Here is a 27,865-nt window from a genome sequence, read left to right as displayed (position 1 = left end):
ACCCTCTCTCCACGTTTCCATAACTTAAATACCCAGAATATCCTTCACGTCTCTCTATTTCATGGTCCCTCTCTCGATCTCCATCTCTTCCTGCAACTCCTCCACCGGATGAACCAGGTAGATCTCTCTCTCTCTCTCTCTCTCTCTCTCTATATATATATATATATATATATATATATATATATATATTCAGAAGTAATGAACCAGCTCTCTTGTATAAATTTGTATAAATTCACTTTCTCCAAGGGACCAGATATGGGTTGTTGTCCATGTCGCTTTTCACTCCATTGTTGTTTGTATTGGTGGGTGGGTGCAACTGTTTTGGCTTATTTTCAAGTTTTTTTAATATAACTATTTCTTATTCTATTTTATTGCGTTTTTCAGTGAATCATTCAGCGAATTTTAGTTTGTGTACGTTTTGAATGAAGATGTTCGTTTATCTACATCTTTTCAGTTTGATTTCCCACCGGTTTACTGAATTTTTTTACAATTTTTTTTTACTTTTAGGTATTGGTCATCTTTCATTCGCTTGATGGTTTGAGCTTCTAGTGTTGTTTTTCTTTGTTGAATTATCTGTACTAGTGTCTGAGCTGTTCATTCGCTTGATGGTTTGAGCTTCTAGTGTTGTTTTTCTTTGTTGAATTATTTGTACTAGTGTCTGAGCTGTGCTTGTCAAAGTCCTTGATCTTTAAGTAAATGTTTTTTTGTCTCTTGTAGTGGGGTTGGGAAGTTAGTTAGCTATCTTTTCCTTCCATTTATGACCAACTTGTTTGGTCTGTTTCATTTATTAAGTATAGATATGTTTATTTGTTCTATATTGAGTTTCTTTGCTTTTCCTTTCCTTTCTTTGTCTATTTTGATTTTTTTTTTTCGTTTTTGTTTGTGGTGCTTGTTTTGTATTTTGGTGTCCTCGGATATGGCTTGTAATATGCAATCCTTTGTTGTTACACTTAATCTTTTTAATACTTTTGAGAAGAATTGTGTTTATGCTTAAATTGTTTGAAATTTATTGAGAGTTTTTTTGGCAAAATCTTAAACTGCATGCACTTGTTTAATTTCATCCTGCTAGAATGCTTCTTTCCGGAATTTTTATGGAGTTCCTGATGCATTGATTTATGCATTTAGCAGTACTTTGGTAGGATAGTTGAACCAATATGTCACTTTTATCATGTAGATCTCAAGGATTTAGAATTTTGTGTTCTCTGTTTTATAGCTTTAGTGTATTATGGTAGTTCTTTAATGGTTTTCAAGTGCCTTCTTTTCTGTCACTTTTTGCAGTGAGACGATTACCAACGAGGGAGCTGCAGAAGGGTATCTCTTGATATAGACAAAGATGGCTTCTACATCTTGGATCACATCTTTGACATGCTCCCCTTCCTCTATTATGCAGAAGCCTAACGGCTTATTTCAATGGTTAAGATTCATTTTCCTCTCACCCTGTCCTCAACGGCTTCTAGTCTCCGCCATTAATCTCATTTTCCTTCTCACAATTTTTGGATTTGCGTTTCGGAAGCTATGTTCCAAATTCTGGATTTCTGGTGATTCCCCTGCTAAAGCAAGTGCAAAGATTCGAGCTAAGGCTGGTTTTGGATTCAAGCTCACTTTCTCATTAACCTGTTTATTAGCTATAACCAATGCTGCACTCTGCATAAAATACTTCACAGAAAGGGGCCACACATCTTGGGTTCTTCATGTTGCCATTTTTAGGCTGATAGAATTCATCAGCTACATCGCAGCGTCTATGATTGTAGCCCATGAGAAGAAATTCAAGGCATTGTATCATCCATTATCTCTTCGTAGTTGGTGGATTGCTAGTTTCCTGCTCTGTTGCTTAATGTCCATCTCTGTGGTCCTCAGGCTAAACCGGAATATCAATCAAGAATTGAGAATTGAGGATATCTTCTCTGTAGTCACCCTTGTTCCGACCACAGTTCTTCTTTTGTTTGCAATCAGTGGATCAACTGGTCTAAAATTAATCGATGAAGATGGGGGAGATGAATCAACAGATAGTAAACTGAGAGAGCCCCTTCTGGATAAACCAATTGTGGACAACACAACAGCTTATGAGTCTGCTAACTTATTGTCTAGATTGACATTTACATGGTTGAATCCGCTTCTTAAGAAAGGCTACAAGTCTCCACTTAGACTTCAAGATGTACCTTCACTTTCCTCCTTTGACGGAGCTGATGTAATGTACAATCTCTTCCAATCGAAGTGGCCCAAAACCACTGTTAAACATCCCGTTCGAGTCACCTTGCTCAAGTGTTTTTGGCCGAATCTCTCTTTAACTGCAGGACTTGCAATCCTGAGGCTCTGTGTTATGTATGTTGGTCCAACTCTGATTCAGAGGTTTGTGGACTTCACTTCTGGTAAGCGTGAGTCTGTTTATGAAGGTTACTATCTTGTTATTATCCTCCTTGTGGCGAAATCCATTGAAGTTCTCTTTTCCCACCAGTACAATTTTCAGTGCCAGAAGTTGGGTACACTCATTCGATCATCCTTGATTACTTCTCTCTACCAAAAGGGTCTTAGACTCTCTTGTTCAGCTCGGCAATCTCATGGAGTTGGTCAGATTGTGAATTACATGGCCGTTGATGCTCAACAGCTTTCTGACATGATGTTTCAGATTCACTATATATGGTTAACACCCCTTCAGATTGGAGTGGCATTAGGCCTTCTCTATGGTTACTTGGGAATGTCCATGACTTCGGCTGTCGTAGGTATAGCAGGGGTCATGGTATTTGTGATAATGGGCACTCGAAGGAATAACCGCTTTCAGTTCAGTTTGATGAAGATGAGGGATTCAAGGATGAAATCAATGAATGAGATGCTGAACTATATGAGGGTGATAAAATTTCAAGCATGGGAAGAACATTTTAAGAAGAGGGTGCAGACATTTAGGGAGTCTGAGTATGGGTGGCTGAGCAAATTCATGTATTCTATTTCAGGGAACATAGTTGTGCTGTGGAGTACTCCTGTTCTGGTTGCCACATTGACCTTTGGGACCTGTGTGCTTTTAGGGGAGGAGTTGACAGCAGGGAAAGTTTTCACTGCCACTTCCTTTTTCAAGATTTTGCAAGAACCAATCAGGAATTTTCCTCAGGCTCTGATTTCTTTATCACAGGCTATGATTTCTTTGGAACGGCTGGATAGGTATATGACAAGTAAAGAGTTGGACAAAGAGGCACTTGAAAGGTTGTCAATTGCAGAGATGGGGAATAATGCAGTCGAGATTGAAGATGGTACATTCAGTTGGGATGATGAAGAGAGCACTGGGATACTCAGGAACATCAACATGGAGATCAAGAGAGGATGGCTTGCTGCTGTTGTGGGAACTGTTGGATCTGGCAAGTCGTCGCTTGTGTCCTGCATACTTGGTGAGATGGCAAAGATTTCTGGAAAGGTATGATCACATACACTATTTTGAGTTTAATGTTTGTGGTTTTGTTACTTGTGGGGTTGTCATGATATGATGCATGCTGTAGGCCTTGAAAGAATCAGCATAACTGTGATTAGCCATAAGTCATCAAAAGACAGTTGGTAATTTGAAGAGCAACTGAGGCCTCGATCGGGTTACTTTGAACAATTCGTTTATATCTTTAGGGTGTCTTTGGATCCAAGGAATTTAATGGAACTGGAATCCAGTTCCACTAAATTCTTTATCTACTTTCCAGCCATAAATAGGAATTTAGTAGAACTGGATTCCAATTCTACTGAATTCCTTGAACCCAAACACACACTTCAGAAAAAAGTGCTTTTTACAGCAGGGACCTTTTGTCTTAGTCCTTGACTGTATTTTTGGGATGGCTATCCTAGTGCTTATTTCATATAAGTTTAAAACTCCAACTTGAAAAGATTCAGTTTAATGTTCCTGGTCATATTAATGCTAAACCAAGCAGCAACACTCTGTGATCAAGGCAATGATTTTATGAACAAAGTATTTCCAGTTTATAGGAGGAATAAATCATCTAAAATGACTTTCCCAATATTACAACATGAACGGGTCAAATCCCCTTTATTCTTGAAGTGAAAAAAGAATAAGACATGCCCATGAGATCTATATTATGTGCTAGGAAGTGTTGTTTTTATATGACAATTTTTATCATCTGGGCTAGTCAATAGGTACAGTATTTTTTTTCAGTTTTATAGTACTTTTAAAATATGAAGACTTATTGGTTTAAGGAATGAAGTGCATTTATAACTGTTCAGATCATTTCTGTTAATGTAGCAACTTTTAGAGTGGCAAATATTATTTCTGCAGCTATCAAGTTTTCTGTTCCATCAGTGACCTTTTCATATGATTTTCTGTTGGAGGTGGTTTTTAGTAGACCTCTAGGAGAAACTCCCATCTCCTTGGAAATTCTTTGCTCCTTTAAAAATGAAAAACACAGAAAGGTGGAAAATCTGTATTGTAGCCATAAATGCTTTTTTCTTTCTCTTTTCTAGTGTAATATTGCTGCTTCATTTATCTATTAGGGAATAATTCTGCAGGATATGGAGCAACATAGCACCTAGATATTCATGGTCATCGAAATTTTCTTGTATGAGATGCATCGGCTGTGGATGCTTCAGCTGAACCATGAAGTCTTGTAATGTAATTCTATATGAAATTGTGTGAAATTTTTCAGTTCCTTGTACATCATCCGATGAAGATTAATTTTGTAGGCTCACTGTATGAATAGATTCAAGACACTGTGGAAGAACTCTGACCTATTTGCTTTGCTTCTCTTACATTTTCCCTTATGAGAATCACTGGTTAAAAAAGTGCAGGTGAGAGTTAGTGGTACTACTGCTTATGTTGCTCAGACAGCATGGATACAGAATGCAACCATCCAAGAAAATATCCTCTTTGGATTGCCAATGGATATTGGTAGATATAGAGAGGTGTTGAGGGTCTGCTGCTTAGAAAAGGACTTAGAGATGATGGAATTTGGAGACCAGACTGAGATTGGAGAACGTGGGATCAATCTTAGTGGAGGTCAGAAGCAGCGGATCCAGCTAGCTCGAGCTGTCTACCAAGATTCAGATATTTATATACTAGATGACATCTTCAGTGCAGTTGATGCCCACACTGGCTCAGATATCTTCAAGGTAATAAAATTCTCCTCTCTAGTCGAATTTTTATGATCTCTTGTTAAACTGATGAAGTTTAAGATCATCTATGATGGTGGTCAAGAACTGCAAGGAATCTCCAACTGTTCAAATAATAACAAATTGCATAAGATCGCTGAAAGACACAGAAGATATGGATGACAAGAGATAGATTTCGGCTTTCTGAAATGGAGCAGATCTATCTTTGTCATGGCACAGTGTGTCTCCTCTTTGATGAAAGGATATCTTTTGGACCATGACTGAAAAGATTGAAGTTAAAATCCCATTGCATTGCATTCATTGACTATTCTCATCAGCAAATAAGTACTTTTACATAGTTTGATGTGCTTAGATAAAATCAGGTACCATGAACTCTGAAGAATAAAGTCCTAACTCGTAACTTGTTGAAACAAAAATTTACTGTGGCCCAGGATATTTGAGTAATGTTCCATAAAATATAATTCCTTTAGGACTGAGTCTGTAAACCTTATATGGACTGTGCATTGTGATTGAGAACAATTTAGTTTTCTTTAACATGCTACATGGTCCAGAGTTTAGTAGGCGTGGTTATGATTAATATCCTCCTTTTTTGTGGTTGCAGAAATGTGTTCGAGGTGCTTTGAAGGACAAGACAGTTTTGCTCGTGACTCACCAGGTTGACTTCCTACATAATGCTGATATCATCATGGTAAGATGATACTTTGACAGATTATTTGATTAGTCGCAAACTTCCAATGCGAAAAAAAACATAGCATTGGAGGGAGGGAGATGGGGAGGAGAAAACCTTTGGGTTTTCTGTGGTGTGCACATTGTGAGGATGCCTATTGAATTTAAAGTTGATTGGATGTGGTAATCTGATGAGATAACTTCCAAAATATAAGAAGTTATGAACTATATTACTCCTTAAAGTGTGCATTTATTCTTTAAGGCAAAAAAGCTACCAGTTTGATTATCTGATATTAACTAAAGGAACATAAAATGCCTGATTGCATTGAAAATACAAAACTCATGTCCTTGTTTTTTACCATCAAGTATGCTGTATCAAAGGTAGAAAAACTCTATGAATACTGGTCCAAATTAAAAGCTACAGTATTTTTAAAGATATTTTTATATGTGACACTCTTTCCACCTACTGAGTGTGTAAAGATACTATTTCCTGTAGGTTCTGATTTTGTTTCATTAAAGTATAAATTAACACAAATTTTGCAATATTACAACCTTAGCCTGAACTGAAACTTCTTATACACTTCCATGCATGAATTGCGCAGCAAAATTCTCAGAGCTTGCAACTTTTGTTCCCATAGGATGAGAGAAGGATTGACTTCAGCAGTTACACAGGTTAACAGATTTTATAAAACCCTGAATAGTGAGTTAGGTTGAGAAATTGAAAGAAACTGATGGAGAGAACATTGACCAGTCTAACTTAACATAGATCTACATAACACCACATATTCCACAAAGTCACAATTTATAATATGGAATAGCGAGTGATGAGCTTATCGTTAAGATCGAACAGTAAACACTATAAAGAATACCATAAGAAGATATTATTTTAGTCATGATATCTTGGCAAATAAGCCATATAGATAAGATGTAGTGTTTCATCAATGGTTTCTATCATTTACATTGGAAATGTGTTTATCAAACCTGTGGTTCTCCAATGTAAGGGGAGTCTTTCATGTCAAAAGTAATTTAGCAAATTAGTTTCTATGACTTCAACCTTTTTGTCTGTTCTGTAACAGGTTATGCGCCAAGGGATGATTGTTCAATCAGGAAAGTACAATGACCTACTAGAGTCTGGGACTGATTTTAAAGCACTGGTTTCTGCTCATGACAATGCCATGGAGCTTGTGGAGAAAAGTACCACCATTATCAGTGATAATCACAGTTCAACTTCAAATCCATCACCTGATTCATTAGCAAATGGAGAAGGAACTACAAAGGAAAATGATTCCAGGGATAACTCTGACTCTTCAAAGTTAGATAATAGAACATCTAAACTTATAGATGATGAGCAGAGAGAGACTGGCCATGTCAGCTGGACCATATACAAGATGTATGCGACAGAAGCCTTTGGGTGGTATGGAATAATTGTACTTCTCATATTTCAAGTACTGTGGCAGGGATCACTAGTAGTAGCTGACTATTGGCTTGCATCTGGGACATCAAATACCAGTTCAGGCTCATTTGATGCACGCATGTTCATTTCAGTGTACTCCATTATTGCAGCAGCTTCATGTGTATTTGTCGTACTCAGGATATTTTGCATGACCATCCTGGGGCTCAAAACCTCTCAGATCTTTTTCAAACAGATACTTAACAGCCTACTGCATGCTCCAATGTCTTTTTTTGACACAACACCTTCTGGAAGGATTCTTAGTAGGGTAATTCTTTTGGTCTTTTTGGTGGTATCTCTTGTCATTTTTCATATACTGCATAAAATACTAACTCTTCTTTATTATTATAATGTTGTTGTGTTATACTTGATTCTATATTGATCGATGCTGCCATTGTTGAAATGAAGTGAGGATCTTCCACAAAAGTACTTAGATCCGCAAGAGAGAGTGTCTAGAGAGACACTTGAACATAACCCTTAAAAAAGGGTATAATGGGAACAAAAAGAGAATAAAAATAATCTTTATTGAAATGATAAAATGCTTAAGAAGCATTTAGTGAATTACAAGAGGGGTTGCACCCCTATATATACAAGTGGGAAGAGGAGAGCGGAGAGCTCCTTGTAGCCGTTGGACTAGTCCAACGGTTAGAAATGTAACCGTTGGACTAGTCCAATGGTTACCTTTCTAGTTAAGTTCCAAGTGGAACTTAACTAGATAAGGTATGTCTAGTTCTATTAGAACTAGACACTAAAATAACTAAAAGAAAATAAGAAAAATACAGAAAAATAAAAGATAAAAAATATATAAATATATATAATAATAATATGAATATTATTATATATATTACATTTTAACACTACCCCTCAAACTTATGGTACATTGAGCAAAAGTTTGACTAAAAGGAAGTGAAATCTGGGAGCAACGAGAGGCTTTGTAAATAAGTATGCTAACTGATATTCTGAAGTAACATATGGCAGATCAATTGTCCAATGTAGATATTCCTCTCTGACGTAGTGACAATCCATTTCGATGTGTTTGGTGTGTTCGTGAAATGTTTTGTTGCTTGCAATGTAGATTGCACTCTTGGTGTCACAGCACATTCGTGAAGCTTTTGTTGCTTCAGCTCCCATGTCGGCAAGCAGACGTCGGAGCCAAACTACTTCCATGGTCGTAGTTGTCATGACTCAGTATTCAGCTTCGGTGGATGAAAGAGAAACCTTTTGTTGCTTTTTTCACCTCCACGAGATTAAAGATTCACCTAAGAAGACACAAAAACCAGTGATTGAGTGTCTGTTATTGGGATCATTTCCCCAATCAGCATCAGTATATGCAATTAAATCAAGGGAGGAAGAGGAAGACAAGAAAAGTCCTCGTGAAAGAGATGACTGGATGTATCTGATAATACGCATAACTGCTCTTATGTGAACAGAGATGGGAGCATGTTGAAACTAGCTTGTTGTGTGAACAACATGTGTTATGTCTAGTCTGGTAATAGATAGATAGGAAAGTGCCCCGACAAGCTGTCTGTAAGGAGTAGGGTCTTCAAAAAGTTCTCCATCATCAATCTTCATTCTAACATTGACAACTTCTGGAGTGTCTACTTTCTTATCATTTGTAATTTTAGACATGGAAACAATGTCAAGAGCAAATTTTGTTTGAGATAATAAATATCCTCTAGGAGAATAGGTGACTTCAATGCCTAAAAAATATCTCAATAAACCTAAATCAGTCATTTCAAAGTGAGATTTGAGAAATGTTTTGATGTTTTCAACTCCATGTTTATCGTTTTCAGTGATGATCATATCATCCACATATAGAAGAAGCACAATAATTACTGCATCAGAATTCTTAATAAACACAACAGTGTCAGTCAAACAGAATTGAAAACCAATATCAAGCATAATACGACTAAACCTATCGTACCAAGCTTTTGATGCTTGTTTAAGGCCATAAAGAGCTTTTTCTAAGCGAAGGGTTTTAACCTTAGTTATACTAAGACCTGGAGGGGCTTTCATGTACACTTCTTCAACTAGCTTTTCACTTAGAAATGCATTTTTGACATCCATCTGAAATATAGATCATTTCTTGATGGAAGTTAAGGCAATTAAGGTTCTGACTGTTGTCATACAAGCAACAGAGGCAAAGGTTTCTTCATAATCAATGCCATATTCTTGGGCATAACCTTTGGCTACTAATCGTGCTTTATATCTTTCAAGAGTGTCATCACTCTTGGTTTTAACTTTATAAACCCATCGACATCCTATAGGTTTCTTGCCTAGAGGAAGGTCTTGAATAGTCCATGTAGAAGCCTTTTCGAGTGCATTTAGCTCAATTTTCATGGCTTCTATCCATTTGACATAATTTTTTGTTTAAGAGTATATAGATGGTTTCTCCTATGAGTGAATTAATGCAATAACTACCCTATATGTAGGTGAGAAGGATTCGTATGACACAAATTTTCCCGGAGGCCTCGAGTCTCGGGATGACCTTTTGGTTGGAATGTCAGAATATCTTTCAAGTGCACATAGAAGATTAGGTTCTCTTCGTCTGGAATATTGTATACTCGTATCTCTATGGACTTCTTCATTGTCAATATTATGATCAAGATCAATAATACCTTGATCATTATAAAAGCTATAGTCAAGATCATATTCATTAGATTTAGATGTCAGATCTAACAAAAAGGAATACTCAGTAACTTCCTATGTTTTTTCAAAATCAAAGAAGCCTTATTTTTCTAAAAAGGAGACATTTTTTTATACATATAATCTATCATTCTTAAAGTCAAAACACCTATAACCTTTTTGATTTTTTGTATATCCTAAAAAGTCACAGGGAATCGCACGAGGAGAAAGTTTATCATTTTTGTCCGTAAATATAAAATACTTGCATTTAAATACTCTCAGTCTAGAGTAATATGAAGAAAGGTTCACAAGTTTTTTAATTGGAGTTATATTTTGCAAAGAAGAGGATGACATTTGATTAATCATATAGGTGGTAGTTAAGGCAGCTTCTGCCCAAAAAACTTTTGAAACTTGATTTGCTATTAGTAAAGTCCTAGTGGTTTCCATAATATGGCGATGTTTACGTTCTGCCAGCCCATTTTGTTGAGGTGTGTATGGGCAAGACCTTTGATGTGTGATGCCATATAAGTTAAGGTAATTTTCAAAATTTGTAGACAAAAATTCTCCCCCATGAATTTGTGCAAAAAATGAAAATATCATTTTAAAACTTATTTTTAACCATTTTATGAAATGTTTGAAAATATGAAAATACTTCAGACTTATGTTTAAGAAAATAAATCCAAGTATGTCTGAAAAAATCATCAACAAAGATAACATAATAGGCAAATCCACCTTTAGAAATTATTGGTGCAGGACCCCAAACATCCAAGTGTACTAATTCAAGTAGTCTTGAAGAAACAAAAGTTTTGTTTTGAAATGTTAATCTTTTCATTTTGCCAAGAATATAATATTTACAAATATTTTTTTTCAGAATTACAAAATTTTCCTAGATTTGGAAAATGTTGTATTTTGGCTATATGTGGATGACCAAGTCTTTTGTGCCATAACTCCAACTCGATTTTTTGAATGTTATAACAAAAGGCATTCTTTGGCATTTCCAAAAAATTCATGTAATAGAGTCATCCTTCTCTATGGCCTTCCTCAAACAACTTTTCTGACTGGGAATCCTATACCCAGCAACCATGAGAAGAAAAGAAAATATCACAACCATGGTCAGATATTTGAGAAACGAATAAGAGATTCAAATTTAATTTAGGAATATATCTGACTTCTGGGATAAAAAATTTCTCAGTTTTATGGTTTTTTTTCAAAATTTCACATTTCTTCTATTTCTAGAGAAGTCATATCAGTTGTAAATACTTTTGACACACTTGTTTTATTTTTAACACATTCGGATAAACTTTTATTATTTGGAGTCATATGGAATGAAGCACCAGAGTCAAGAAGCCAAGGAAAGTTACCTAGATCGGAAAAAGATAAAGCAACTACCCCAGTCAAAGCTTCAGATGAAGAGCAAGCTCCTTTGATGAGTGGTTGAAGAATCTCCATTAGCTGAGCCATAGAAACTGGTGCATCTTGATCTTTGAGCTCCGATCCAGCAATTGTAGCTCTCTTTTCTCTGAGTTCTTTAAGCTTGGGACACTGAGGCATGTAGTGTCCTGGTTCATGACAATGATGGCAAATAACCTTTTTATTGTCATAGTCACCACTTTGTCGGTTAAAGTGAGTTGGTCTATACGAACGTACATAATTACCCAGTCTAGCAACTGCTAGAATGGAATCATCTTCAGACTTTGGAGTATTCTTCTTCATTCCGTTTTCTTCCATAGTTAGTTCCTCTATAGTATCGCCAATGGAGGGAACTTTTTCCCGATGAAGAAGAGTCGATTTAGTCGACTCAAATTCCGGTCTTAGACCGTTTACAAATTGGTAAAAATTCTCCATATCAAGTTGCCTTTGACAGAGCTCAACGTCCTCTGGACAATGACATTTTGGCTCTAAAAGAGCCAGTTCTCCCCAAATTTTGGACAATTCATTGTAATACTCTCATATGGTTTTGGCACCTTAGGTCATAGACCTAACTTTTTCTTGAAGATTGCACACACGTGCAATATCTTTGAGGGAATACATACTTTTGAGGTATTCCCAAGCCTTATCTGTATGCTCAAACTTAGCAAGACTAGAGCATTTTTTGATGTCAACGTTATTGATTAGCCATGACATGATTTTTGCATGCCCTATCTGCCATTCCTTCCAACTTTTTTCATAGTTGGCCAAAGATTTGCTTTTCTCTCCTTCGGTTAGGAAAACCTCTTTATCGCCTTCCATTTTGGTGAGGACTAGTTTAGGTTTCGAATCAGAACCATCTACTATTCTCTAAAGCTCCTTTTCCCATATGTGGTGCTTCATTATCGAAGCCAACATTACATAATTTGTGTCATTTAATTTCATGGGTATGATGGTGATTTTATCATGATCATCCATCTCTTACAAGGGTGATAAAGAGAGAGAGAAAAAGACGAAAAAAAAAAGATAAAGAGAGAAGAAAAGGGAGAGTAAAAGAACGCAAACTCAATATTTTGTTGCAACGAATCTTACTTTCTTCAAAAAGAACTTTAGTAGCCTCAACCAAGGTGATGAAACACCTTTGCAATCTTGGCACAGAAAATGAGGCAAGAAATTTTCACGATATAGGATGAACCTTGCTTTGATACCATGAAATGAAGTGAGGATCTTCCACAAAAGTACTTAAATCCACAGGAGAGAGTGTCTAGAGAGACACTTGAACATAACCCTTAAAAAGGGTATAATGGGAACAAAAAGTGAATAAAAATAATCTTTATTGAAATGATAAAATGCTTAAGAAGCATTTAGTGAATTACAAGAGGGGCTGCACCCCTATATATACAAGTGGGAAGAGGAGAGCTCTCTCCTTGTAGCCGTTGGACTAGTCCAACAGTTACCTTTCTAGTTAAGTTCCAAGTGGAACTTAACTAGATAAGGTATGTCTAGTTCTATTAGAACTAGACACTAAAATAACTAAAAGAAAATAAGAAAAATACAGAAAAATAAAAGATAAAAAATATATAAATATATATAATAATATGGATATTATTATTATTATAAATATATATTTTACATTTTAACAATTGTTACTAGATAAATGCTCATAAAAATACCATAGTCAAATGACCATAATTTTATTTGGTATAAAGATATCCAATTTGCAAGTGTACTGATAACAGGCTATGACTAGTCAAGGCAGACCTTTCTCATAACGCATCAAGAATCTGCAAGGGAAATTGGTATTACTTCCATATTGTATGTAATTACTAATCAGGGATAGCTATTTGACTTGGGTTGTTTGTCCCTGATACAGTATACTTATATTTACTAGAAATCTGTTATCATGTTTGGTTTGCCAAAACTGTATATCCATGACATTGTTCACTTCTAAATTAGAGTGGCTGATGCTTTGAACAACATAATTCTGTTAACCTAGACTACTTTCCTAAATTATTCTTTTCATAAATGAAATGAACTTAATAAAAAGAAAAGAGAAAAAAAACCATTGAGATCCTCTCATAATAATTTAGCATCGAAAACTGAGGATTTGTATTAAATTTATAATTGATGACTTTCTTATGATTTTGGCGAAGATTCAAAGGATTGTGGTTCTGACATCTTAGTTTTGATTGTTCTGTTGCAGGCATCTACAGACCAAACTAACATAGATCTTTTCCTTCCCTTTTTTGTGGGGATGTCAATAGCCATGTTCTTTACAGTTTTGAGCATCATTATTGTCACTTGCCAGGTTGCTTGGCCAACCATTCTATTTATTCTTCCACTTGCTTGGATGAATTTCTGGTACAGGGTAAGGAAAATTATTAATGATTTTGCTCTCTAATTTTGTCTTTAAGTGCAAAGTACTTCTCAATTTATATAATTTTGTGAATAAAGGAATATATGTGTATATACTGGAATGCACTTGCTATGCAGCAAAGATTTTGTCTCCAGTATGAAAACTTTATTGAAACCATTCAATGCTGACATTAAGTGTAAAGTCGTTCCTGCATATTTCCTGTCAATTTCCCTCTTATGTAAACTTTTCTCAGCATGCTTCAAAGTACAAAGATACCACAAAAGAAAAGCTTTATTTATCCTGTTTAAAGTTGGTCCTAATTATCATTTCCTTGTGATAGGATGCTATTTATAACCAAATCTAGAACCAAAGTTGATTTCTTGTGTTCGATAGAGTAATTTATGTTCTTTCTGAGATTCTTGAACATCCCATACTTTTCAGGGCTCATGCTTTCATGCATGCTCGCATCTTATTCATATCACATGCTACTGAGGATGCAACATCTCTATTGTTTTTTCTTTTTTTCCTTTTTTTTTACATGTAGCATATGTGTATTAAGGCTGAAAGCTTATCATCCCTGATCAAGATAGCACATCTAACTTTCAACACTGAAGCAAGTCTTTCATTTGTTAACCGCCTCTTTCAGTAATTGATATCATAGTAAATCTTGCTTTATTTTCACTCAATCTAATTTGTTAATGAACTTAAGATTGTTCTATGCAGGGATACTATCTTTCAACATCACGTGAATTAACTCGTCTGGACTCTATTACAAAAGCCCCTGTAATTCATCACTTCTCCGAGAGTATTGCTGGATTTATGACAATCAGAAGCTTTAAGAAGGAGGGGAGCTTTTCTCAAGAGAATATCAATAGAGTTAATTCGAACTTGCGTATGGACTTCCATAACTACTCATCCAATGAATGGTTGGGGTACCGTTTAGAAATGATTGGTAGCATCATTCTTTGCCTATCTGCATTGTTCATGGTATTGCTTCCAAGCACTATAATCAAACCAGGTGCTCTTTCAAGCTTGGGTTCATTTTTTATTTCCAAATTTGTCATAGTTTTTTTTTCCTCTTCTGTGAAAAGCAAAACCTGTATATGCATAGTTTCTTAAGTCATGATTTTTCTCTTTGCAGAAGGACAGATGGGTTTATCAATGAGACAAAGTTCACTCATTCTTTTTGTTATTATGGTTTCAGTCATACATTATGCATCTGTATTTTTAAAGTTGCACATTAATTATTCTCTCTCTCTCTATATATATATATATATGCATGTATTATGCATGCATGCCTCTGTGTGTGTGGCTTATTTTTGCTACTACTGGTAGTGCCATACAGTCTAGTAGAAGGACAGAGTTGCATGCATTATTTAATCATAACTTTTAGATGCATTCATATTGGTTTGTTTACTATAAATCATGCTTCAGATCTAATTAATTTGATATAAAACTTGTTTTTTTTATCAAGAATTTTTGATGCACCATACACCATTTATTTTTATATACTTTTCTATAAACCTGTACAAACATGAGAATCCCTTGATTTAATTCATGTATTTTTTTAGAGAACCTGTGGAGATCATGTTTTTGCAGCCAAGCCTACAAAAATATTGAATGTCAATATTAAAACCAATGGAGATACTATATACTTGTAATGAAATATGCAAAAAAACAAAACAAGGGCCTCAAAGGGCTTACAATAACATAAACACAAAGTGCACATGCACAAGTCCAGCAAGGGACAATACAAGGGACCAATATTGACAATATAAACAACCATTAAGGGCAATACCACCCATTAAGGCACAAAAGCAATATAAAAAATAAGTAACATTTTACCCATAATATACTCATAAAATGAGTTAAAACGCTCTAGAAGAGCATTAGAGAATAAAGGGGGACACAACCCTTTCTTACACACATAAGCAGTCCCAATAGAGTTGTTGGACTGTTCTAACAACTCTATTGACTAGTCAACTCTATGTTTACTAGTAAAAAAAAAAACCAATATCTCTATTTGGTATTTGACCAAATAGTCCCTATAAAAACAAAAAAAAGAACAAAAAAATAAAGTAAAAGTACTAATGTGCCCCTAATGGAAACAACCTATTACAAGGACTGGAATAACAAAAATACCCCTAATGGGTATTTACCTATTACATCATTATAAATATATATATATATATATAATTTTAATATTTTTAGAAACATTAGTAACAATTCAAGCAAGATACACTAGGTAAGAGGGACATACTTCAAAGATAATTTTTCTTAGGCAATCATAAACTCAAATCAACATATTTTTCAAGAAAATATAAATATTAATTATAGGAGAATTTGATCACTAAAGGACATATGAATCACTAAGAAGAGATAAACAATCATGCATAAATAATATTCCAAGGATTTTAGAAAAGTTCTTCAAATCAAATCATCAATTATACTAAGCAAGCACAACAACATGCATATAAAATATAACAATTTAGAAAAACTCTCAAGAAAAGAGGAGTTAATGAATATTTATACATATAACAATATGAACAAGATAATCAATATGAGACATATCCAACATGTAATTAAAGCATATTTAATGCACATAATAATGAATGAGAGCAATCTCATAAATCACAACTCATTAGGATTCACTCACACAACCTAGAATGTGTTTAATCATCAAAGACCAAACAACAATCTTAAAATATAGATATTATCAATAAATATTTTTTCATACAAAGAAAAATATTTAGAAAAAAATTAAAATTTTCATAGGGAGATTCTTTAAAAAAAATCTCACCTAACAATGGGAATGATATTTGCAAATCTCAACAATAGTTTGACCACCACAAGCAATTACCTTACTAGACATTCAAACCTCAAAATTCGAGTGTATCAACTACTAGAAGAAGAGCACAATCACAATGTCACTTATATGCTAAACAAACACACAAAAAGTCTGAATAACCAATGGGTACAGATAACTTACCACATTGAAAAACAACATATGTTTTGTACATAAAATGAAAATCAAAATTCAATTATATCAGCTACTAGAACAAGAGCACAATCACAATGCCACTTATGGAATAAACAAACACACAAAAAGTGTGAATAACCAATGAGTGCACATAACTCACCACATTGAAAAGCAACATCTCTTGTCTACATAAAATGACACTTAAATAAGCATAATAGGAGAAAACACATAAGGTAAAAGAGCTTATAATGAAAACAAACTAATGTCACCAAGAAGAATAAGGGTATCAAATTTAACAACTTCAAAACATGATGGTTTAAAAAACAGATAACCATCACATATAAACATAATTGTTGAGATGTGCCTTTAATTCCATGTTACAACCCCGACACATGTCACTTGAAGACAATCATATTAAGAAAAAATTTGGAAGTCTGTGGTGGTAGCGGAGGGACCGGGCCGTTAGGCCCGAGATACCTCTGACTTCGTGGGGGTGCGGAGGCTTCACCCCCTCCCTAGTATGGACCCGATCCATTTGTAACAAGGTCCTATAAATATTCTTTTAGGGTTTTCTTGTGAATGTAACTTATTATTATGAGTTTGGGCATTTTGTGCGGCTTTAGGGTTTTTTGTGACAGAGAGTCGTCATCTATCTTTATAATCCCTTTTTTGACATGGTAAAAGTCTCTACTCTTTCGTTGCCTATGGACGTAGGCCTTTGGTTGAACCACAAAAATTGTGTGCCATTGTATGTGCTTGTTTTCTTCTTGAATCTTTCTTTGTCATGTTTATTCCGTTGTGTAACTTTCTAACAATAATTATAAGCATCCAACATAATAATAATGTCCAAATAAACAAATGAGTGATACAATATACTCATAGAACCAAAGATCAAACAACCGTCAGTTAGAGCCAAACTATGAGCCAATAATCTAAACTGACAAAAAATGAGTTGCACACAACTCACCTCAACAAACATCTCTGGTTCAAATAAATCCAACATGGATCCAAAGGCCAATCAACTATCAATCAGACCCAATATAAGTGACAACACGTCACTCATAACTCTTGAGAATCTAGATTGATAAGATGACATAAGATGGACACATAACTCACCTCAATGGCTAACCTTGACCCAATAACAAGGGAAAAACCAAATGGTGCATCATATAAAATTATGTGATGGACAAATCAATTTTCAAATAAGTGAGTTCATATAAAAGAATCGATTTGAAAAACAAAGTTTGAAATCAAAACCAATAAAGGTAGATAAAATATAGAGTAATCATGTGCAAACAAGATGTCAATTGATGATTTTTCATAAACCTTGTGTAAGAAAAGGCAATCAAGATCACATAAAAAACAATGAGCATGACCAATATAAGCAAGCTAAATAGAGAAATATCATAATCTAGATTAAAAGCCAAGAGCCATTATGAGACAACAATGGCATATAACATTAAAAAGGGCCAAAACACAATGATTCTCAAGGAACCATATAGAAAACCAAGAGTATACTCAAGTACAACTAATCATGGATACTCACAAAGAGATCAAAATTCATATATATGCAATAATCTAATAACTTTAAAGCCATATATCCTATACAAAAGTTATGAAGGATCACATAAGATATGCACAGGAATACCATAATTTCATATAAGATACTAACATACCCAAAATATATTTTGAATTATCATGCCTACACAAGAGCCAATAAAATAATAGCTCACTTAAAAAAAAATTAAGAAAAAACTCTAATTTCAATTTAATTTGTGAACATGCCTGATTTTTTAACCCAAAATACCAAAAACAATTTTGAAATGGCACATAAAAACATCCATAGACATATGTCTACGACACATAAATATGAAGATGATATGCCAATAGAGCAATCTCATGAGAGCATATAAACCATTCATAAACTTCAAATCATGATTACTCAAGATATAAAACATACAAGAACTTAAAAATTCTTAAGGAACACATCTCAATGAAAGCACCATGTAGAATTCAAAGAACATGCTTTGACGCGTGCATAAAGTCACCAATATTCATAATAATGTCAAGAAACCCAAAATAAATATATATACTTTGAATGAACATGTACCCGAGAACATAAAATTATATATTTGTGTATTAAAAATAATAATATGGAGAACTTACCATAAGGAGCTTAAGAATAGACTACTTATGAGTTAAAGAGCCATTAAAATAATATTTCATTGAAAGACATTTCATAAAAACTCTAATTCCAATTGATTTAAAAAAACACATTTTACATACATAAGAAATAACCATAATGTTTTAAACAAATTTTGAACAATATATCATAAATGTCTTTTAAAGATTAAACAAAAGATACATACCAAAATACGAGAGTCTCGAGTCCAAGCCATATATCAATCCAATTTTTCCTTTCGAAGCATGAACTCAGACAAGATACCAAGATCAAGAATCCCTCTCTCTAATACCATGTAATGAAATATGCGAAAAAACAAAACAAGAGTCTAGAAGGGATTACAATAACATAAACACAAGGTGTAAATGCACTAGTCCACCAAGGGACAATACAAGGGGCCAACATAGGCAATACAAACAACCACTAAGAGAATACCATGAATTAAGACATAAAAACAATATTAAAAATAAATAACATTTTATTCATAATATACTCATAAAATGAGTTAGAATGATTTAGAAAAGCATTAGAGAATAAAGAGAAGCAAAGCCTCTATCTACACACATAAGTAAAAGTACTAATGTGCCCCTAATGAGCACTGCCTATTACAAGGATCGAAATGACCAAAATACTTCTAATGAGTATTTACCTATTACATCATTATAAATACATATATTTATGTATATATATATATACAACTTAATACTATGATACCATGTATAAATATATAAATGTATATAGTGCACTCGCACATATGGTGATGACCAATTATGAGTATGCTACATTTTCACTTGATTGCTTCATTAAAGCTCATCATTTTCTCCTTGAATTATGAATTTTGTTTATTATGATAATGTTTCTTTTCCAAAAATGGCCTATTATTACCATCTTGTTTTTTACGCAGAGTTTGTTGGTCTGTCTCTTTCATATGGCCTATCTCTGAATGCTGCACTTTTTTGGGCAATATTTGTAAGTTGCTTTGTGGAAAATAGAATGGTCTCTGTTGAGAGAATAAAACAATTCACCAACATCACATCTGAAGCACCATGGATCATAAAAAATTGTCTTCCATCTCCAGATTGGCCTACTGATGGAAATGTGGATATCCACAGCCTGGAGGTATGTGATCATTCTTTGAGAACAACAGCAATTTTACTCTGGCCCTTGTAAAATTGTTGCATGGTGACCATTCTGATCATGAATATGACCACTTTGAGTCAGATTATAAATTTTAGTTTTTACTTGATATTGCAGGTTCGGTACCGGGCAAATATGCCTCTGGTCCTGAAAGGCATAACTCTTAGTATTCATGGTGGTGAAAAGATAGGTATTGTGGGTCGAACTGGAAGTGGAAAATCAACACTCATCCAAGCTCTGTTTAGGATTGTAGAACCTTCAGGTGGTGATATAGTTGTGGATGGAGTAGATATATGCAAACTTGGCCTCCATGATCTCCGTTCTCGGTTTGGTATCATACCTCAGGAACCTGTTCTGTTTGAGGGAACAGTGAGAAGCAACATAGATCCAATTGGACAGTATACAGATGATGACATCTGGAAGGTATGCACACTTCCTTGATCTAATTGCCTAGAAACTAATAGAACAGCACAATTTAGTTAAAAAAGATGAATACAGCTGAATGTTCTGCTCAAGAAAAAATTAAATTACATTTTTTAGGATGGGATGACACGGTTTGCTTTGTACTGTAAAAAACACTTTTAACCAATGGTTCTGTCTAGAATCCAACTCGAAGTTATCACCCATCTTCCTTAAAAAAATAACAATAATAAAATGTGAATGCAGATAATTTGTCCAAGCATCTCTTAGAGTATTGTATGTAAACCAGCTACCATCGAAATTAAGTTTGGATGTGCTATTTTCCCTGTTTTCCAACAGCATTGGTGTCATTAATTTTTATACTATTTTGTTGATGGATGATTACCATTATAAGATATTATCACTGGAAGTTGGATCTTGAAATTTTCTAGGCCACGAGAAAGACAACTTGGTATTCTGGAAGGCTTATCGTCATTGCTAACTCATGCTCCTAATATGCCAAAATCTTCAAGGAAGTAACATGAGATTTGATTATACTGGTGGTGTTCTAAGAATACACTTGTAGAACTGGTGAAAAGGAGAAGAGCTTGGGATATACTTCATAAGGCCATTAGCTATTGAAAGGATTTGGCATTTTCTTGTTAAACATCTGCTAGTTTATCTCATTTCAAATGCTAGCTTCTCCCAGGAAGTTGTTTAGGAAATGGGCATTTTGTATCTGGAAAATGTTGGTCGTGTCAGAGTTTTTATTGAATTTCAAATTCACTAATGCTGTTCCATTACTTGCCTTACTGGTCAAAGGTCAGCTACACTGCATTTGTTTTGCAAGTGCAAACCATATAACACTATTGATGATAACATCATTTCAGGCCACCATTTTGGCAGCAACTTCAATGAGATCAAAGCATGAAATGCTTGACAATTAAATGGAAATGTCAACTATTAAGTGTTCCTGCACTGTTACTTTTAGCAGCCAACTGGATTTGCAATACCTGGACACTGTTATTTGGGAATAGTTTATTAGTTGCCACAAACGTGAACCTGTGAGAACAGTTTCTTCCTGAAAAATTGAAGGCCTGTAGCTACCATGACTGTTCTAGTATATGTGCAATTGGTGTAATAGGTTACAAATTACATGTATACCCCAGTGTATTTGGTTGTTGAATCTTGGTATACCCCTGTTTGTTGCAGTGTGCAACTCCATAACCTGACTTATATGTGTGTAAAATTGTGCCTCGTATTTCAATGCTTATTGGAGAAGTTCATTACAACTAATTGCAGGTTACTAGAACTAAATCAGCACAGAAGATCATAGCAATTATGCTATTTTTTTTCCTAATTCTATGTGTCCGCATTCCAAGGTTTTGTGCTGTTTCTAGGAAAGATAAGTTTTTAACAAGGTAACCTGTCTTTTTACAAATGTGAAAAGATCACCCTGTATCTTCCTTGCAGGCCCTTGAAAGATGCCAACTGAAGGATGTTGTGGCCTCAAAACCTGATAAACTCGACTCACTCGGTAATTTTTCTTCTTTTATGCACCGAAGAATCAAGAGAAGATCTTTTTCTTTTTTTTTTATTTGTTCCTTTTCAGCCTTTGTTTTGCATGCAGTCATGCACTTCCACATGCACATGCAATATCTAGATCCCCAATATGTAGGTTTTCTGTTTCTAATGGCATTTTACTGTTCCATGTGGAATAATACTTTTCATGCGGCACTTTGAAAAAAACAAATGTTTATAACAACTTCTACTTGAATATGGTGTGAATTTGACCTTTATGTCAAATTCAATTTAAAAACCAAAGTATATCATTATCGTGCATTAGAATGAAAATGCATCTGCAGTTGTTATTGGGATCCAAGATTTCTTTTACCAATCAATATTTACTACAGTTCATGTCATTTTATTAGATTTACCTGGAATAAATTCATCAAAATTTATGAAATTTCACCTTATCCCTTGTTTCGTTTGGCCTTTTCAGTTGTTGATAACGGAGAAAATTGGAGTGTGGGGCAGAGGCAGCTTCTTTGCTTGGGTAGGGTCATGCTGAAGCGTAGCCGCATTCTGTTCCTTGATGAAGCTACAGCTTCAGTTGACTCGCAAACAGATGGTGTGATACAAAAGATAATTAGAGAAGACTTCTCTTCTTGTACAATCATCAGCATTGCTCACAGAATCCCCACAGTCATGGACTGTGATAGAGTTCTGGTCATGGATGCAGGTAAAGTTCTGAAAACTAGATATGTTGATATATTGAAGCATAATATTTTGATCTCTCATGTTTCATCAAACATGGTCATATCAGTCAATACACGTTTTCCTAATCTATATATGATCTGTATTACATATGAAAAAGAAAAGAAAGAAAACATAGAGAATTTTATTACACTCCTATTCTCATTCCATGCTTATGATCGTCATCCAAAAAAAAAATTGATTTTGCTCTGTGATATCTTTTTATTGGATAACTTGCTACTAGAAGACTTTTTAAATCCTTGTTTATACATCTTGTTTATTTAGCTCATTTGTTGTGGTGAACCAGAAAACTAAAGGTGTCACTTGTTTGAGCAGGTTTGGTAAAGGAATTTGATAAGCCATCTTCATTGTTGGAAAGGACAACACTCTTCGGGGCACTTGTTCAGGAGTACGCTAACCGGTCGTCAGGCCTATAGCGCATCAGTTTTGCTGGTTTCATATTTGGATTATTGATGGTGATCAATTGGTAATGCTGCCTCTATGACATTCCTTGTGGCAGTAACTGCTGTTATACATACAACCAATATCATGGATCTCTAGGAACAAACAGTGTTGGCTTTTTAGCTCCAAAAGAAAGTGAAAAATAAGAATTTAACAGCCCATCTCAACTGAGAATGATGAAACACCAAAATCTTCAGTGTTTACACTAATTGTCATGATTCCTGACCAAAAAAAGAAATAAACTTCAGGTGGATTCTAGCAATAGATGAAGTTAGTGTATGGATATCTTATCAGGTAGAGCTTTAGAATTTAGTATACTTCCTGGCTCACAGTATTGTCATTCTAACAAGGTTATATCTGTATAAATCTCCTATGTAATTCTAATCAGTGTGAACTATCTCCGTGCTTTGTATGATTGTCATTTTGTACGCTTCTGTTTAGCTTGAACTCTGTTGCAACACATTATGGCACTATCCAAATTCCAAACAGCACCATCTGGGAAAAATAATTGGGGGGTAATCAGCTTTGTTACAAATATTGCTGATATTTTTGAAAATATCTTGATTTTATCTTATATATATAGAGAGAGAGATAGATAGATAGATAGATAGATAGAGAGAGAGAGAGAGAGAGAGAGAGGCTGATGTGATACAACATTGGATATTTTCAAAATATCTCTTAAAATGCTTTTATTGTGATGTTGTTGCACCACAATACTTTTGTAGTATTTTTATAATATTTATATATGTTTATTTATAGTTTATATTTTACTTGTGCTGACATTTTCTCCGAGATTTTCTCGAGAAAGCTAAAATTTTCAGAATTAGAACTATCAATTACGACTTGAAGTATTCATTGCGACACTGTATGCAACTATCCAAACTCCACCTGTGTAGTTATACACTGCCGGTCCCAAGCCCGGATAAAGGAGGAGGGTTGCGGTAGGCCTGTGACAGCCAGCATAAAAACTTTGTCATATCCTATGAAAATGAACCAATATGAGAATTTTGTTGGGGCGTTCCCTACTGAGCGACACGCTGTACTCTCTAGGCCCGGAGGCAGCGATAAATGTGCAAGGGTTGCTAGGTCGTCGCCCAGAAGCGACGCGTCACACCGGCGCCCGGGTGTGGTGTCAAATAGGCAAGGGTTCCCTCACTTTGTTGGACGGGTGGGGGTAAAGAAGTTAGTCCAAGACCATAAAATTAGGTTAGCCACTTGGAACATAGGGTCTTTAACTGGTAAGTTGGTAGAGTTAGTAGATGTTATGTGTAGGAGAAAGATTGATATTTTATGTCTTCAAGAGACCAAATGGGTAGGTGAGAAAGCTAAAGTGATAGAACCTTGGGGATATAAGATTTGGTATACAGGAATAAATAGGAATAGGAATGGAGTAGGGATTGCTATGAGTCGTCAGTTTATAGATAATGTAGTTGAGGTCTGTAGGAAGGGTGATAGAATTTTACTTATTAAATTAGTATTAGGTGCGGATATTATTAATATTATTAGTGTTTATGCACCTCAAGTAGGTTTAGATGATTCCATTAAGCATCAATTTTGGGAAGATTTAGATGGAGTAGTACAAGAGACATCTTATGGAGAAAAGCTTTTCATCGGCGGTGACCTTAATGGACATGTAGGCATTAGTAGGGATGGATTTGAGAATATCCATGGAGGCTATGGTATAGGAGAAAGAAATGAAAGTGGAGAAAGGATTTTAGATTTTTGTTTGTCCTATGATATGATCTTAGCAAACACTTGGTTTAGGAAGAGGGAGTCTCACCTAGTAACATTTAAAAGTGGGGTTAATACGAGTCAGATAGGTTTTTTCCTACTTAGAAAGAGAGATAGGGGTTGTTGCATCGATTGTAAGGTTATACCAGGAGAAAGTGTAGCTACACAACATAGAGTCTTAATTTTAGATCTTAGAATTAGACAATGCCGCAAAAGGGATAGACATAGGATAGATCCTAGAATTAAGTGGTGGGCACTGAAAGGAGCTAAACAAGGAATGTTTGTAGAGCAGGTAGTTAAGGAAGTTGATTGGTGTCTCGAGGAGGATTCAGAATCAATGTGGAATAAGATAGCGGGTGGTATGAGAAAAGTAGCTAAGGAGGTATTGGGTGAGTCTAAAGGCGGTGCACCACTAGGTAAGGATACATCATGGTGGAACGAGGATGTCAAATTAGCTATTAAGGTTAAAAGAGAGTGTTATAGAAATCTAAGTAAGAGTCGTGATAATGAGAATTTGGAGAAGTATATGATAGCAAAGAAGGAAGCTAAAAAAGTTGTTCGAAACGCGAGGGCTAAGGTATATAAGGAGGTTTATGACAAGTTGGATACCAAAGAAGGCGAGAAGGATATTTATAGGCTTGCAAAGATGAGAGATAGGAAATCGAAGGATTTGGGTATGGTTAGATGTATCAAAGATGAAACGCAAAGGGTTTTAGTCAAAGATGAGGAGATTAAGGAGAGATGGAAAGATTATTTTGATAAGCTATTTAATGATAGTCATGCTCAAGATCTTGGAGACTTCTCCATTCCTTTTCATGAGATAAATCGTGACTTCATGCGCAAGATTCAAAAGAAAGAAATTGCAGAGGCTTTGAAGAAAATGAAATTAAGAAGGGCAGTTGGCCCAGATGGTATACCTATCGAGGCTTGGAAATGCTTGGGAGAGAAAGGTTTAGAATGGTTGACAAATCTTTTTAACTTGATTTGGCGAACAAATAAGATGCCTAATGAGTGGAGGAAGAGTACTTTGGTGCCTTTATATAAGAATAAGGGTGATATACAAGATTGCACAAACTATCGTGGTATAAAACTCATGAGTCATACTATGAAACTTTGGGAGAGGGTGATTGAGTCTAGGTTGAGGAAGGTTGTCATGATATCGGAGAATCAATTTGGTTTTATGCCTGGAAGATCAACTATGGAAGCTATACATCTTCTTAGACAACTTATTGAAAGATATAGAGAGAGGAACAAAGATTTGCATATGGTTTTTATTGATTTAGAGAAGGCATACGATAGAGTACCTAGGGACGTTCTCTGGTGGACAATGATGAAGAAAGGTGTTTCTCTCAAGTACATTAGTATAATTAAAGATATGTATGAAGGAGTAGTAACCAATGTCCGCACTTGTGGAGGGGTGACAACCAATTTTCCGATAACGGTTGGGTTACATCAAGGATCTGCTTTAAGCCCTTTCCTATTTGCGATAGTGATGGATGAGCTTACGAGATCAATTCAAGAAAATGTACCGTGGTGTATGTTGTTTGCTGATGATATTGTTTTGATTGATGAGTCTAGAGCTGGGGTTAATGCTAAGTTAGAATTATGGAGACAGACATTGGAAGCTAGAGGTTTTAAGTTGAGTAAGAGTAAGACTGAATATATGGAATGTCGGTTTAGTAAGCAACGAAGTAGTGATGGGAGTGTAGTGAAGCTTGGTGAGCAAGATATACCGGTGAATGATTATTTCAAATATTTGGGATCCATCATTCAAAAGTATGAAGAAATTGATGGAGATGTAAATCATAGGATAAAGGTTGGGTGGATGAAATGGAAAAGTGCTACTGGAGTGTTGTGCGATCGTAGAATGCCATTGCGGTTGAAGGGAAAGTTTTATAGGACGACTATTAGACCCGCTTTACTATATGGTACGGAATGTTGGGCTGCCAAGAGACATCATATTCAAAAAATGAGTGTAGCTGAGATGCGGATGCTTAGATGGATGTGTGGAAATACAATAAAAGATAAGATTCAGAACGAAGAGATACGTAAGAAGGTAGGTGTTGCACCCATTGAAAATAAGATGCGAGAGAATCGTTTACGGTGGTTTGGACATATTCGGCGAAGGCCTAATGATGCTCCAGTTAGAAGGTTGGAGAAATGGGAAAATATATTAGTTAAAAGAGGTCGGGGTAGGCCTAGGAAGACTTGGATGGAGATGATAGGAAAGGATATGAATGCTTTGAACCTCATCGAGGACATGGCGTTGGATAGAAATGATTGGAGGAAAAGGATTCATGTGGAAGACCCAAAATGAATTTCTTTTTTGGTTCATATCGCTGACCCCAATTGTTTTGGGATGAAGGCGTAGTTGTTGTTGTTTGTTGTTGTATATATATATATATATATATATATATATTTATACAATCATTTGTATGTGCAAATGACTTAGAAAACTTTTTTTTTGTCCAAATGATCACATGGATGTGATCTACACGCCGTTTGTTGTGTGTCTAGAATTTTGGACGTGTTATGATCCATGACCCGATCTGAAAATATTTGTGGTGATCGTATGATGGGAATTTCAGGCTGTTAGGCTGAGACCAGAACACACCACAAACCTCTCTGTGGGGGTGGAGCCCCAAGTATGGACCTGTTTAGTTTTATAATTTCCCCCTTTGTACCATGTATGTTTTTATGCCACTCATCATATATATATATATAGCCACTGAGAGTGGGTATGAGAGTTTTGGGTGTATTGCAAATTAGGGTTTTAAGAGATCTGTATTTCTCACATCTTGCTTGTGGATTTTGCTCCTCCTTTCCCCCGTGGACCACGTAAATCTCGTGTATTCTCTTGTTTTCTTTTTTCTCTCTATCTTATGATTTGTTTCTCTCTTGATTGTAGTTTGAATAACACCATTTTTAGTGAAAACCAGCTTCTGATTCGTTAGAATCCAACTTGTATACAGTGTTTTCTGACGATGCAAAAATAGACGGTTGTAAATGCACTAGTTTTTTCCAACTAAAAAAACATAATCCAAGGGTCGACTCCCATTAAATTGAGCATGATGAACACGTCTACAAGGTTAGATTGAGTCAACATAACTTGCACGTAAGATT

General features: G+C 35.2%; 1 protein-coding gene across 2 annotated transcripts; it reads left to right on the top strand.

Moving 5' to 3' along the window:
* The first annotated feature begins 71 nt into the window (after positions 1-71).
* LOC149846218 (ABC transporter C family member 14-like) lies at positions 72-23,454 on the top strand. Of its 2 annotated transcripts, none has more exons than XM_089996258.1 (12): positions 72-117; positions 1,279-3,403; positions 4,771-5,091; positions 5,693-5,779; positions 6,834-7,475; positions 13,443-13,607; positions 14,319-14,613; positions 19,662-19,876; positions 20,012-20,317; positions 21,767-21,830; positions 22,296-22,535; positions 22,886-23,454. In XM_089996258.1, exons 2-12 carry the CDS (start codon positions 1,334-1,336, stop codon positions 22,984-22,986), a joined length of 4,506 nt encoding a protein of 1,501 aa, XP_089852384.1. In that variant the 5' UTR covers positions 72-117; positions 1,279-1,333; the 3' UTR covers positions 22,987-23,454. The 2 variants fall into 2 exon arrangements, with proteins under 2 accessions (XP_089852384.1, XP_089852385.1); XM_089996259.1 differs by lacking the exon at positions 72-117 and adding an exon at positions 1,030-1,135.
* The last annotated feature ends 4,411 nt before the right edge of the window (positions 23,455-27,865 follow it).

The sequence above is a fragment of the Nuphar pumila genome, chromosome 2 (genome assembly GCF_984573655.1).
Source record: "Nuphar pumila chromosome 2, dmNupPumi1.hap1.1, whole genome shotgun sequence".
NCBI classification, from domain to species: Eukaryota; Viridiplantae; Streptophyta; class Magnoliopsida; order Nymphaeales; family Nymphaeaceae; genus Nuphar; species Nuphar pumila.
This window is presented reverse-complemented; position numbering and strand designations above follow the sequence as displayed.